This window comes from Phocoena sinus, chromosome 9 (assembly GCF_008692025.1).
Source record: "Phocoena sinus isolate mPhoSin1 chromosome 9, mPhoSin1.pri, whole genome shotgun sequence".
NCBI lineage: Eukaryota > Metazoa > Chordata > Mammalia > Artiodactyla > Phocoenidae > Phocoena > Phocoena sinus.
The window spans coordinates 74,624,992-74,638,968 of NC_045771.1; the positions used below are offsets into that span (position 1 = coordinate 74,624,992).

Below are 13,977 nucleotides of genomic sequence, written 5' to 3' on the forward strand. Positions count from 1 at the left end.
ATTCTTTTCCATATTCTTTTCCATATTCTTTTCCATTATGGTTTATCACAGGATAACAGTATAATTATTAACGTGTGACCTAGAGGTCCTTGATATGGCTTTCCTTATTCTAAAGAGTATATGTGTAGTAGGGAAGAGCAAATAAGAAGTACGCAATCTTGCTTCTGTTCTTAAATCTGCAAAGCATCTTCTACAACATTTCCTGATGTCCAACAGGACGTAGGGGTGTCGGCTGTGATCAGGGATTTCTAACAGACAGTGGTTTGCTTCTGACTCCTCATTTTCTGCTGAGGAAGGGAAACTGCTTTACATTTAGAATTTGCTTTACTGGATGCATAGAAATTTTAGTGAGATGCTAAAGTGTTTTCAGTCTGAAGACATTGCAGGATACTTGCAGGGATCTAGATTTTTGCTTTGTATCTAGTCACATAGGAAGTTTAATAGAGGAAATAGTGAATCGAGTATTTGTATTAAAAACCCATGGTGGTTAACCTTTCTTTCACTTTGATTTTTATAGCTTTTGACTGTATTTGGGAATTTCCTTGAGAAACCAGTTGTCATGGAAATTTTCAGCCCACGTTACAGCACACTTGTGCACATGTTCAGTGCAGAGTTGGATATGTGTAAGCAATTGTATAATGAACACGTGCAACAGGTGAGTGGGGGGGGATAAAGTCTGACAGACCCACAGTTTCATATTGTGGGTCAGGGTGTCAGGTAGAGCTCCACTGAATGATAACTGAAGAGTAGATACAGGCCCTAAAATTTTTATGCTTTTATGTAATTGATTTCCTTATGGATATGAAGAGCCTGCTTTAGGACAGTAACTCTTCTACTAATCAGGTTACTTTGCACGTATGTTCTTTATATTTGTACTGTAAATGTTCCAAAATTAACAATTGCCTACAAGGTTGGAGTGTACCCTGATTAAATGTTCCCTTTCACCATCTTCACCACAATATCAATTTGCAGATTGAACAAGGAAATGTAGTCCTTAACAAGAATATGCCATTTACCTCAGGAAACATCACATGGGCTAAAGAGGTCATGGACCGACTTCAAATGTTTTGGTCAAACTTTGCATCTCTTCGTGATCTGTAAGTAGCTAGGATTCTTTCGTGGTAACATTATGCCTTCGACACAGGCAATTTTTATATGGGGTAGTGAGCTGTTCATTTTAGCACTTAAAGAGTCACTGCCTTACTTAACTCTTGTCATTGCTTGGACTCATTGAGAGGGATTTATCCCCATGGTTTGGGAGTATGTTTAGGACTTAGAACTTCATATATTTCCATGTTTTTAGATCTTTTTTCACTTTTCCATTTCACCCACAATATGTTGATAGCTTTTTGTTATTGTTTTTCCTTTCTCCAATAGCTAGCACTCCCGTTATTTTGCAGACTTTTGTATCTTTTTCTTTTCTTTGTAGGAATTGATAACTTGTTGCTGTTTGCATTTAGTAAAATGTTTGGAGTTCCATTTATTTCATATCTTTTAAGGCACAGACTATGCAGAAGCATTATTTGACCTTTATTGATTTTCTTCCTGATTTTTATAGTGTACTTTCTTATTTCTATCATATATTACTGTAAAGTAGCTAAGCTGAGATCTATCTAATGTATAGAAAAGTAAAAAATAAAAAACATATTCCTACAGATTCTTGGAAAGTCCTGATGATGCCTGGATTTATCAGAAGTATACTGAAATGACAGCTTTGCTAGACCAGTTTGAAAATCGTATCTATAATGAATGGAAAAGTAATGTGGATGAAATCTGTGAATTCAATTTGAATCAACCCTTGGTTAAATTCAGTGCCGTAAGTGGTCTTCTCAATGTCAACTTTGACCCAAAGGTAAGGGTTTGATATTTTTTAAATGTTTCATAGATGCCCTTTTTATTATAAGAATATTCCTCATACCTCCATTCATTTGTATTTTATTTTGGGAAAATGTCAGTGCTACGAGGACTATAACTAAAAACAACTTCTAATAGGTCTTTGTTTTAGGGATTTGCTCATCAAATTCTATATTAATTATTCTTTCTTGTTTTGTCTTGTAGTTATTTATTTGCCACTCCCACTTTACTGGATAATGAGTTACTTGAGAGTAGGGTCCATTGGATTTCATCTTTGTGTTTTGTGTGTCTAACATAGTGTCTGGCACTTGGTAACATTTAATAAATATTAACTCAATTGAACAGAATTGTTAGTCTTTGATCAGATGTTTCCTGGCTTAGGTTTTCTTGCCCTGCCTCATGGCAGTCCAGCTGTATGCCTAGGAGGTGAAAGTTAGCCTCACTGAGTTTAATAGTCACAGTCTGTACTCAAATTCTGTTCTCTTTCCCCGAAATATTACAAAGAATTGCATCATTTATTTTTTCTTATTAACCTCAGCTCAGGTATATAAATATGTGACCTGGAGGACTGAGGGTTTGCTTTACCTTCTGATTTCATAAAACCAATTTATAGAAACTGAATTCCTGAGATGTTTTAGGGATAATCCCTACAATTTTACCTGAAGGGATTATAAACATACCAAATATATTATACTAGTGGACCTATGGAGTGACAGCCTAAGGAAGTCAACTGGTTTACCTTCTAAAGCATGTTATATGGTCTTTTCCTCAGAAACTGTGATTTAGGGCTACAGTCAGTTTTGCTACAACACGACATATGCATTCCTAAAATTCACTGCACTATGGAAGACTGCACAATAAAAAGTACATTGCTGACGGGGAAAATGAGGGTTAGGGTACAGTACTCAAAAACTCTTTCAGTGATAACGTTTAAAAAAATAAATAACTCAGACAGAAAGACAAATACTGTATGATATCACTTATATGTGGAATCTAAAAAATACAACAAACTAGTGAATATAACAGAAGAAGCAGACTCACAGATATAGAAAACAGACTAGTGGTTACTCCTTGGGGGAGGGCAGGGGTGGGACAACATAGGGGTAGGTGATTAAGAGGAACAAACTATTAGGTATAAAATAAGCTACAAGGATATATTATTGTACAACACGGGGAATATAGTAAATGTTTTATAATAACTATAAATGGAGTATAACCTTTAAAAATTGTGAATCACTATATTGTACACATATAACTTACTAATATACAGCAACTATATTCCAATTAAAAAACAATAAAAACAGAAAAACAAAAAAAGGAACTTAGGAAGAACAGTAGCATAGTTTTATACATTTTAAGTGGTCAAGTAATATATAAATGCTCCAATGAATATAGTACTTTCCCTGACAAAGACCTGAAGTTTGCTCAGGGAAGTGCGTTATGACTTGTGCATTACTGTGAGGTGGTGGAAGGAAGGTCATTTGAAACCAGACAGAAAGTTGGGCCGCCAGAAGTTGGATGGGCTGGCTCATCACACACCTATGAGTGGAGGTACCGGGTGGATGTTTGTGGTGTGTGCATATGAGCATTTTGCATATTCCTAAGCCTTTTTGTTCAGCTGGTTGCAGTTTTTAGCATTTACCTAGCTGTTTATTGCTGATGAAACTACAGTTAAGCAAAGACAAAACTTGTGGCATGTTTACAATCCTCCCTCATGTATAATCATGTTGTGTTTTCAAAACAAGCATTATTATAGAGCTAGCGGTGTTTGGAAAAGACCGAGGTCGGCTTATGGCCACCCATTTCAGATCTTGGCGTGTGTATGTTGCTCTTTTTTTTTTTTTTTTTCTTTTTTTTTATTTTTTTTTTTGCGGTACGCGGGCCTCTCACTGTTGTGGCCTCTCCCACTGCGGAGCAAAGGCTCCGGACGCGCAGGCTCAGCGGCCATGGCTCACGGGCCCAGCCGCTCCACGGCATGTGGGATCTTCCCGGACCGGGGCACGAACCCGTGTCCCCTGCATCGGCAGGCGGACTCTCAACCACTGCGCCACCAGGGAAGCCCATATGTTGCTCTTTTATTGCTTGAATTCTTTCTCTGACAGTGGGCCACAGCCAATGATTTCTACCTTTATTATTTATACTTCTGCATCATATGGAATGTATGATTGTTGCTTTTAAAAAGCATAGGAAACAAAAGCCCCTTTGCCTTGACAGTTTGAAAATATTGTAATCATTGGATGAAATTTTAAGCGTTTGATTTTAAAAATAGAATGATATTCTTGGGCATCCCTGGTGGCGCAGTGGTTGAGAGTCCGCCTGCCGATGCAGGGGACATGGGTTCGTGCCCCCCTTCCGTGAAGATCCCACATGCCGCGGAGCAGCTGGGCCCGTGAGCCATGGCTGCTGAGCCTGTGCGTCCAGAGCCTGTGTTCTGCAACGGGAGAGGCCACAACCGTGAGAGGCCCGCGTACCGCAAAAAAAAAAAAAAGAAAAAAAAAGAATGATATTCTTAAATCATGTTAAATAATCCTTGCTTTTCTTTTAATAGCTAGTGGCCGTATTAAGAGAAGTTAAATACCTTTTGATGTTGAAGAAATCAGACATACCGGATTCAGCCTTAGCCATCTTCAAAAAAAGAAACACTCTTTTAAAGGTCTGTGTTTTCAGATATTAGGGTGGATTTTGAATAGAAAGTTTGAATTTTAATTATTAACATGTAGACCTAAGATACTTCCATGCCTCCAAGAGAAAGTAGCCTTAACACATGTGGCCCTTTTTGTCTTGGGGTTTTCTTTTGAATCAGTCCATTGGAAATCTTGAACTTCTTGTGCAAGGATATAATAAGCTGAAACAGACTCTTCTGGAAGTTGAATACCCCCTGGTTGAGGAAGAGCTGAGGTCTGTGGATGAGGAACTGCAGGCAGCCGCCACATCACTGACATGGCAGGATGACTGCTGGGGGGACATCGAGAGGATGAAGACGGCCACCTCAGCGTTGGAGCGCAGAGTGGAGCGTGCGCAGAACAACGTCAAAGTGATTCAGCAGACGATGCGGGCTTGGGTGGAGTGCACACTCCTTCCCCGGAGAGAACACAGGCGGGAGACCGCCTTGACTTGGGAGGACAAGGGTGATTTGTTTACGAAAAAATACACGCTAATCCAGGAAGGTGGCTGCAAGATACACAACTTGGTTGAGGTACTTGCTTTAAAGCCTTCGAAATGTATAGCAGATCCTTTCACTCAGTTTAGAAAAGAGCAAAAACAGGTAACCTAATAATGGAGGGCCCTTTTTCTGGGCCCAAAAGAACTTTAGGTATGGTTTTGTTAAGCATTGCAAATGGAGGAATTTGTGTTACTTGTCTGTAATTTCTGTGGCCCTCGCTGTGCTCAGTTCTGAGGGAAGAGACAGGACTGTGAGATCTTTTGATGAAACAGGCTAGAGATGGTGTCCTTACCTTGGTCATAGTTATCTCCTGTTTTGCTGAATGCTTCTATGTGTCATCCATCTTGTTTACCTCATCTCCTGTAACCCTTTCAGCCATCTCCTGAGGGTGGCAACAGTAGTTACTCTCCTTATAACAAGTACTCGAGTTTTTACAACAGTGATAGGCACTATTCCAGGGTTATCAGTGTAAGAGAAGACAAATAAAACAACAAGAACAAAGAACAGAAGGCAGAGAAACAAAAGCATAAAACAAAAAAGTCTCTTGCATCTTGGATCTTACATCCTAGTTAGGGAAGATAGAAAGAGAAAATAACAAATATATAGTAGTATCTTCAATCGGTCACATGAGCAATGGTGAAAAATAAAGCAGAGATGGTGGGATAGAGAAGCAGTAGCAGGTGGGGTGGACACTGTGTATGAGGTAGTTAGAAAGGCCTCTTTACTAAGGTAGCATTTCTGCAGAGAACTGAAAGGGAATGCGCTAGGTGGGAAATGGAAGAAGGATGTTCTAGGTATCAAAGTACACAAGCTTTATGGTAGGAGTATGGGTCGCTTGTCTAAGGGTCAGTTAGAGAGCCAACATGCCTGAAGCAGAATTTCCAGGGGGAATAATAGTAGGCGATGAAGTTTGAAAGGGCTTAAGGGTACATCCCACTGGATCAACGGGCCATTTTGAGAACTTTGGGTTTTACTCTGAGGGAAAATAGCAGCTGGAGACTCTCTGCTCAGAAGCTTTCCCTGTTGAGTGTAAACTACAGGGGGGTCAGGAGATGGTAGACAAGGAGACCGTTAGGAGATGAGTCTGTAATCCAAGTGAAGATGGCTTGGGTCCAGACGGTAGTGATAAAAAACAGTCGTATGCTGGATGTATTTTGAAGGCAGAGCCAAGAGAATTTGCTGTGATCAGTCAGAGGAGAGAGAAGTTAAGATGACGTTGACGTTTTTGGTCTGGGCTGCTGGAAGAATAGAGTTTCCCTTTACTGATATGGGGAGGGCTATGGCAGAGCAGATTTTGCAGAGAAAAGACAGGATTTGTTTGGGGGCACATTAGTTGGAGATGCCTGCCCAAGGGCAGATTTTTGCATAGGCTGGCATTGCAATTGTGTGAAGAAAGGGTTTGAAGAGTAACAAACTTGCTCACCGAAAAGTAAGATGTGGTACATTTGATATGCTGTATTGAGTATGTGTCACAAGAAGAAAAGAAAGAAAAGAATTCATATGGATTTCAAAGTTTCTGTTGACTTCCAAGTTTGTCTGAAACATGTAAGAAAGTTTTAATTTTCCCTACTGGTAACAATTTGCTAGGGCAAAGACTTTGCCTTCTTAGATGACTGCCTGTGTTAGCATCCTTGGGCTGCTATAACAAAGTACCACAAATGGATGTCTTAAAGCAATGAAATGTATTCTCTCTCAGTCTGGAGGCTAGAAGTCTGAAATCAAGGTGTGGGCAGGGCCATGCTCCCTCTGAATGCTCCCCCTAAGGCCTGGGTAGCCTTGAGGGAATCTCGGGGATGTTGTGATATGTAAAGAAGGTATATATCTGGAAAGTTGTTTTTTCAGCAATGTCTTAACTTAGTCATGACCTCAACTGTTCCTAGTTTGCCGAGATGGCTGTGAATTATTCTGCGACTTTCAGGACATCCTTACAAGTGTTTATGCGTTGGAATCTGCCTCATGGAGGACAGATGATGGATTACAATTAGTTTCTTCTGATACATTTTATTGATAATAGGAAAGTGGGCTCCCTAAACACTAACTTGGGGGTTTTAGACAAGTAAGATATATGAATGTTGATTATAATGCATTGAAAATATTGCCAGTACATGACTAGAAATAGTTACAAACAAGGTTTTGCAGTGGTATTCTCGGAGAATAAAGTTGGAATTTTTCTACTAGTAAATGGACTCTTTTTCCCTTAAATCAAAAACTAAGAAGCTTGGAAGTCACTTACACCTGTGGAGTGCTTCCAACTTGAGGGAACTCAACTTCAAAATAGAGATGAAATGATTATTTGTTTCTGTAAGTTATCTTTTAAGTGACTTTTCCCCCTCTTATCAGCACATGAAATTGAGCTTGGTTCTCAGATTTCCAGCAAGGAATGTGGTTTAGGGGAAAGACATAGAAGCACAGCAGAAGGTGTGTGAGTTCTGCCCTTTCATGCTGCATCCTTTGTGGCTGTAGGATCTCTGTGGATGGTCTGCAGTCAGTGTCTCAGATGAAGAGAGAAGGGCAGAACCGTGGAAGGTTGGGTCTGGAAGGGACCCGAGCGATCGTGTAGTGACCCAAAGCCCTCCTTTCTTTTCCTTTTCCTCCCTTTACCCTAGATTGTTGAACATACAACAATTTCTTAAAAGTGGCACTGTAGTGATATAAGCTGGACCTCTTGGTATGAGAAAGTATGAACAGTGAGGTAATCACAGGTATATTACTGTGATATGTTGGAAAGAGCCCTACTCTGGGGAGTCAAGAGGACTGGCTTCTAGTTCTAGCTCAGCTGCTTACTTCCTATGAATGTGACGCTGGATGTGCTTTAGGTCTTTGTTTTATACCTTAAAGATGAAGAGCCTGAACAAGATAGTCTTCGAGGATTTTTTTTCACCCTTCCAACCCCTAAACTAGCTCCTACAACGGAGCCAGGACTGCTGTGTACAGCTGCCTGGGATGTGTACTGCCCAGCTCCAGGGGTGTGGGTCACATACACTACACAGATGTGAATGCTTCCACGTGGTTGGCAGGCAAGACAGCATCCCTGAAAAGAGCAGTTCTTAGATTTGTTTGAGGACAAAAAACCCTCAAAGAACTTGTTCATCTCTGCCCTGCTTTATCAGGATCCAGACTCACCTCTGTAGTTCTGATTCTTGCCTGTAGCACACACCTTTGAATCCTGGATCATATATCCACAGTAGTGAATAATCACAGAAAGCAGAGAGCATAATCTGCCTTATAATCAGCTCCCACTTTAGTGTTGTCTTTTCTGTGTGCTATAGTAGTTTCTGCCTTGGGCATCTGCCCTCTGGCCTGTATAGACTGTGTAACCTTTGCCACTCAGAAGGTACTTCTGGAATCAACCTTGCTGCTTACCTGACCTTTTCAAATCGCTGTCCCTAGGCCTGCCACACTGTGCCCAACCTCTAGCAGTCCTTAACCATGTCCGTGTCTGGCCCTGTCATGCCCCCTGGCCCATCCATTACCTTACCCACATGCTAGGGAGATGCTGAGGTCAAAGACTTTCATATTGTTGAAGCACAGAGGGAGCCTGGACTTCTCCAGGCCAGTGTTTCCCAAGCCAAGTTACTGTCTTTCCACAAGCTGCTCATAGGTGGTTGGCACAAAATATCTTTGTGTTGGGAGACAATGGGTTAAACCAGGTTAAATGGACTTTAACATAATAGGTACACTGTGAGTCTCCAAGAATGGCCTAAAACACTTAGCTCTTTGCTGACTTGGTGATCTTTAGATGTCCCAGAACAGCGTTCTCGGGAGGACCACTTTGGGAAACCTCATTTACAGGTGAGGCCAGGGCAGGCAATGTCCAAGGCCACAGAGAGTCAGGGACAGGGCCAGAACCAGAGCCCAGGCCCCATACATCTAGGATGCATTGGGAACTAGTGTATTTCTTGTGTGCATAATATTTGAAGATAGCAATCTTCTTAATGATTTCACCTGTAAAGAATGACTTTTTTACATCTTTATTGGAGTATAATTGCTTTACAATGGTGTGTTACTTTCTGCTTTATAACAAAGTGAATCAGTTATACATATATATATATGTTCCCATATCTCTTCCCTCTTGTGTCTCCCACCCTCCCTATCCCACCCCTCCAGGTGGTCACAAAGCACCAAGCTGATGTCCCTGTGCTATGCGGCTGCTTCCCACTAGCTATCTACCTTACGTTAGGTAGTGTATATATGTCCATGCCACTCTCTCGCTTTGTCACAGCTTACACTTCCCGCTCCGCATATCCTCAAGTCCATTCTCTAGTAGGTCTGTGTCTTTATTCGTGTCTTACCCCTAGGTTCTTCATGACATTTTTTTTCTTAAATTCCATATATATGTGTTAGCATACGGTATTTGTCTCTCTCTCTCTCTCTCTTACTTACTTCACCCTGTATGACAGACTCTAGCTCTATCCACCTCATTACAAATAGCTCAAGTTCGTTTCTTTTTATGGCTGAGTAATATTCCATCGTATATATGTGCCACATCTTCTTTATCCATTCATCCGATGATGGACACTTAGGTTGTTTCCACCCCCTGGCTATTGTAAATAGAGCTGCAGTGAACATTTTGGTACATGACTCTTTTTGAATTATGGTTTTCTCAGGGTATATGCCCAGTAGTGGGATTGCTGGGTCATATGGTAGTTCTATTTGTAGTTTTTTAAGGAACCTCCATACTGTTCTCCATAGTGGCTGTACCAATTCACATTCCCACCAGCAGTGCAAGAGTGTTCCCTTTTCTCCACACCGTCTCCAGCATTTATTGTTTGTAGATTTTTTGATGATGGTCATTCTGATTGGTGTGAGATGATACCTTATTGTAGTTTTGATTTGCATTTCTCTAATGATTAATGATGTTGAGCATTCTTTCATGTGTTTGTTGGCATTCTTTATATCTTCTTTGGAGAAATGTCTGTTTAGGTCTTCTGCCCATTTTTGGATGGGGTTGTTTGTTTTTTTGTTATTGAGCTGCATGAGCTGCTTGTAAATTTTGGAGATTAATCCTTTGTCAGTTGCTTCATTTGCAAATGTTTTCTCCCATTCTGAGGGTTGTCTTTTGGTCTTGATTATGGTTTCCTTTGCTGTGCAAAAGCTTTGAAGTTTCATTAGGTCCCATTTGTTTATTTTTGTTTTTATTTCCATTTCTCTAGGAAGTGGGTCCAAAAGGATCTTGCTGTGATGTATTTCATAGAGTGTTCTGCCTATGTTTTCCTCTAAGAGTTTGATAGTTTCTGGCCTTACATTTAGGTCTTTAATCCATTTTGAGCTTATTTTTGTGTATGGTGTTAGGGAGTGATCTAATCTCATAGTTTTAAATGTACCTGTCCAGTTTTCCCAGCACCACTTATTGAAGAGGCTGTCCTTTCTCCACTGTACATTCCTGCCTCCTTTATCAAAGATAAGGTGACCATATGTGCGTGGGTTTATCTCTGGGCTTTCTATCCTGTTCCATTGATCTATATCTCTGTTTTTGTGCCAGTACCATACTGTCTTGATTACTGTAGCTTTGTAGTACAGTCTGAAGTCAGGGAGCCTGATTCCTCCAGCTCCATTTTTCGTTCTCAAGATTGCTTTGGCTATTTGGGGTCTTTTGTGTTTCCATACAAATTGTGAAATTTTTTGTTCCTCTTCTGTGAAAAATGCCAGTGGTAGTTTGATAGGGATTGCATTGAATCTGTAGTTTGCTTTGGGTGGTAGAGTCATTTTCACAGTGTTGATTCTTCCAATTCAAGAACATGGTATCTCTCTCCATGTATTTGTATCATCTTTAATTTCTTTCATCAGTGTCTTATAATTTTCTGCATACAGGTCTTTTGTCTCCTTAGGTAGGTTTATTCCTAGATATTTTATTCTTTTTGTTGCAATAGTAAATGGGAGTGTTTTCTTGATTTCACTTTCAGCTTTTTCATCATTAGTGTATAGGAATGCCAGAGATTTCTGTGCATTAATTTTGTATCCTGCTGCTTTACCAAATTCATTGATTAGCTCTCGTAGTTTTCTGGTAGCATCTTTAAAGAATGACTTTTGAATGTATCTTATAAGTGAACTAAATGTTACAAAATCCTGCTTAGATCATTGCCGTCTAGGTTAAAATTCTGCAACTAAGCATTTGAATGTTTCTATGCTGTGCCCCCAAATGTAGCCCCTTTAACAAGCCATTTAAATGGACAGCTTTTGTTTTTATACTCACTGTTGTCTATACTGGTCTATTAATACTTGTCTGTTTGTAGGAAAATAGGATGCTGTTTAGAGCCACTCCTTCTCTGGATGCTTGGAAGATTTATGTAGAATTCATTGATGACATCGTGGTGGAAGGCTTTTTTCAAGCAATAGTGCATGACTTAGACTTCTTCCTGATGAACACAGAGAAACAACTGAAATCTGCACCGTTTTTTCAAGCACAGATGATCTTAATGCCCCCAGAGATTCTGTTTAAACCTTCTTTAGAAAGAGAGGCTGGGGATGGCTTCTACGATCTGGTGGAAGAAATGCTGTGCAGTAGTTTCCGAATGTCTGCCCAGATGAAGCGAGTAGCAGCACATCTGGAAATGGCAAATTACCAGGTATGTTCTTTGTAAATGGGTATTACATTTATTGTGAAGTATATACATATTAATAGATTAAGAGATTATAAATATGTTTATTGGTAGTATTACTGAATACTGAATTCAGAGAACAGAATCCAAAGAAATCAGCACTGAACAGGAAATATTACTCTAAAAAAATTCAATATATTTACATATATGTTAACCAATTTCGCACATCTCTTTAGAGTTACAAATAAATGCCAAGCTAATTCCAAAGCTTTTAATCTGAATATACTTCGATTTTGAGTTCTAGTGTTCCCCATTCTAATGTCCACTGTTTTTTGCTGTATTTACACCAAGTATGATTAATTTTGTTTGTATTTAACGTAAAAGCAAGATGCTGTGAGCAGATCCTGAGGCAGCCAGGAAAACCAGGAATTTTAGAACAGCTCTTTAAAATAGGATAAAGCCACATGAAAGAAAATGCCTCATTCCTAGATATATAAATGCAAAAGAGAAAATATTAAGAAGCAATATTTCCGATGAAAAGACAGAGAAGGATATAGAGGGTTGCAACTTCCCAGGATTCAAAAAAAATGTGCTTACTCAACTACCCAGTCATTTGAATGCTGAATGCCCATACATATACATATATATTAATTACAATTATGATTATTTATAAAATTAGCTTTTATATTAATGATTCAAAATAAATTGGGGTAATGGGGAGCACAAGGAAAGGAGAAGTGGGAAAAGCAACACGGTTTTTGATTTTACCGACTATTCTTTTGAAGAATGGCCTTGGATAATGTTAGGTTGCACATAATTGCTAGAGCAGGGTTGGCTTTCATAAGTGCTTGGTTCTCCCCTCATTTAGAAAGATATGGACAACATGCTGGGCCTGGTGGAGGTCAGGCAGGAGATCATGAAGAGAGTGGCAGACGTCATCAACAAAGTCTTGGACTTCAGAAACACCCTGGACACGTACGCTTACCTCTGGGTGGATGACCGGACCGAGTTTATGAAGCGCTTTCTCCTGTATGGCCATACTGTGTCATCTGAGGAGACAGGGCCTCACGCAAATGAAGACATTACCGGACAACCACCAACACTCGAGCAATTCAAAGAAGAGGCAAGGCAAACCCTCTGCATTTATGTAGTTACTAGCTTTTGATTGAGTTGTTATACAGTGACTATTTTTTTTTCTAATTGTAGATTGACATTTATGAGGCTTTGTATGTTCAGATGAGCAAGTTTGATGACTTCAGAGTGTTTGATGGTTGGTTCAAGGTGGACATGAAGCCTTTCAAAGTGAGCTTGCTAAACATTATCAGGAAATGGAGCTGGATGTTTCAGGAGCATCTTTTGAGATTTGTCATTGACAGGTAGTCTTTGGTATTTGGAATGATAACTTTTAACACCTGACTCCTTCTTAAAATTGAGATATTAATTTTAAGAGCATTAAAACTGCCAGTTCTGTAAGAGAGATAGCAAGTAATGTTTAATTAGGTAAATAGTGAAAATTAGATTCAGTCAGAAGTCATACTTCTGAATGTTTTAATGAGCTTAATTTGTGTTTGTGTGTGTGTATACATGTTTTTATAGTCTGAATGAGCTACAAGAGTTTATAAAGGAGACAGATGCTGGACTTCAGAGAGAATTAAGTGAAGGCGATCACGATGGTTTAGTTGACATTATGGGGCATCTTCTGGCTGTAAGAAGCCGCCAGAGAGCTACTGATGAACTCTTTGAACCACTAAAAGAAACCATCACACTCTTGGAAACGTATGGCCAGAAGATGCCTGAGCAGGTCTATGCTCAGCTAGAGGTCAGTGAGGTGCTAAAATAACCATGATTACCATAAACTGAGCATCTCCTGTTCTTCTCATGCACTCTCTTATGACACCCTCATAACACCCTATACTGTAGACATTAATGTTTTCATTTTACAGCTTAGGAATCTGAAGCTTAAAGGGACTTAGTAATTTTCTCAAGGTCACACAAGTAGTAAAGCCAGCCCACATGAATCTAGGGGTGTTTCATGCCCACATCCTCGCTCTGCCTGGCTGTACTCCACTGCCTTCATGTTAGAAGGTATTCAGGTCATAGAGAGCCTCTAAGTTACTTTTTTGGCTTCCACTTATATCATCACTTTCACATGTGAAACAAATTCCAGCTCTCTTTCATTTAAATTGCCTGTCGGTTGAGAAGTGACCTAGTCTTTGGAAACATATCATGGACATGTTAAGAAAGAATAAGTAAAGCCCAATTTGGCTGGAGAAATCACTTTCCTAAACAGGATTTCTGTGTCATCCTCCTCTTTCCGTGTTCTGGAATGACTTGGTGGCTGCTGTGTGCCAAACAGTGTACAAAGTCTTTGTAGTTATAACTGAAATCACGAATAAAAATCTCACAATTGAGGCTCTATTC

General features: G+C 39.8%; 1 protein-coding gene across 1 annotated transcript in view; it reads left to right on the forward strand.

The window, feature by feature from the left end:
* DNAH11 (dynein axonemal heavy chain 11) overlaps positions 1–13,977 on the forward strand; it is a 316,314-nt gene that overhangs the window by 49,377 nt on the left and 252,960 nt on the right. Inside the window, 9 exon segments of the mRNA XM_032643357.1 lie at positions 518–655; positions 973–1,097; positions 1,657–1,852; positions 4,403–4,507; positions 4,658–5,050; positions 11,251–11,583; positions 12,425–12,679; positions 12,763–12,932; positions 13,153–13,375. Of these exon segments, the coding sequence (XP_032499248.1) occupies positions 518–655; positions 973–1,097; positions 1,657–1,852; positions 4,403–4,507; positions 4,658–5,050; positions 11,251–11,583; positions 12,425–12,679; positions 12,763–12,932; positions 13,153–13,375 (1,938 nt within the window).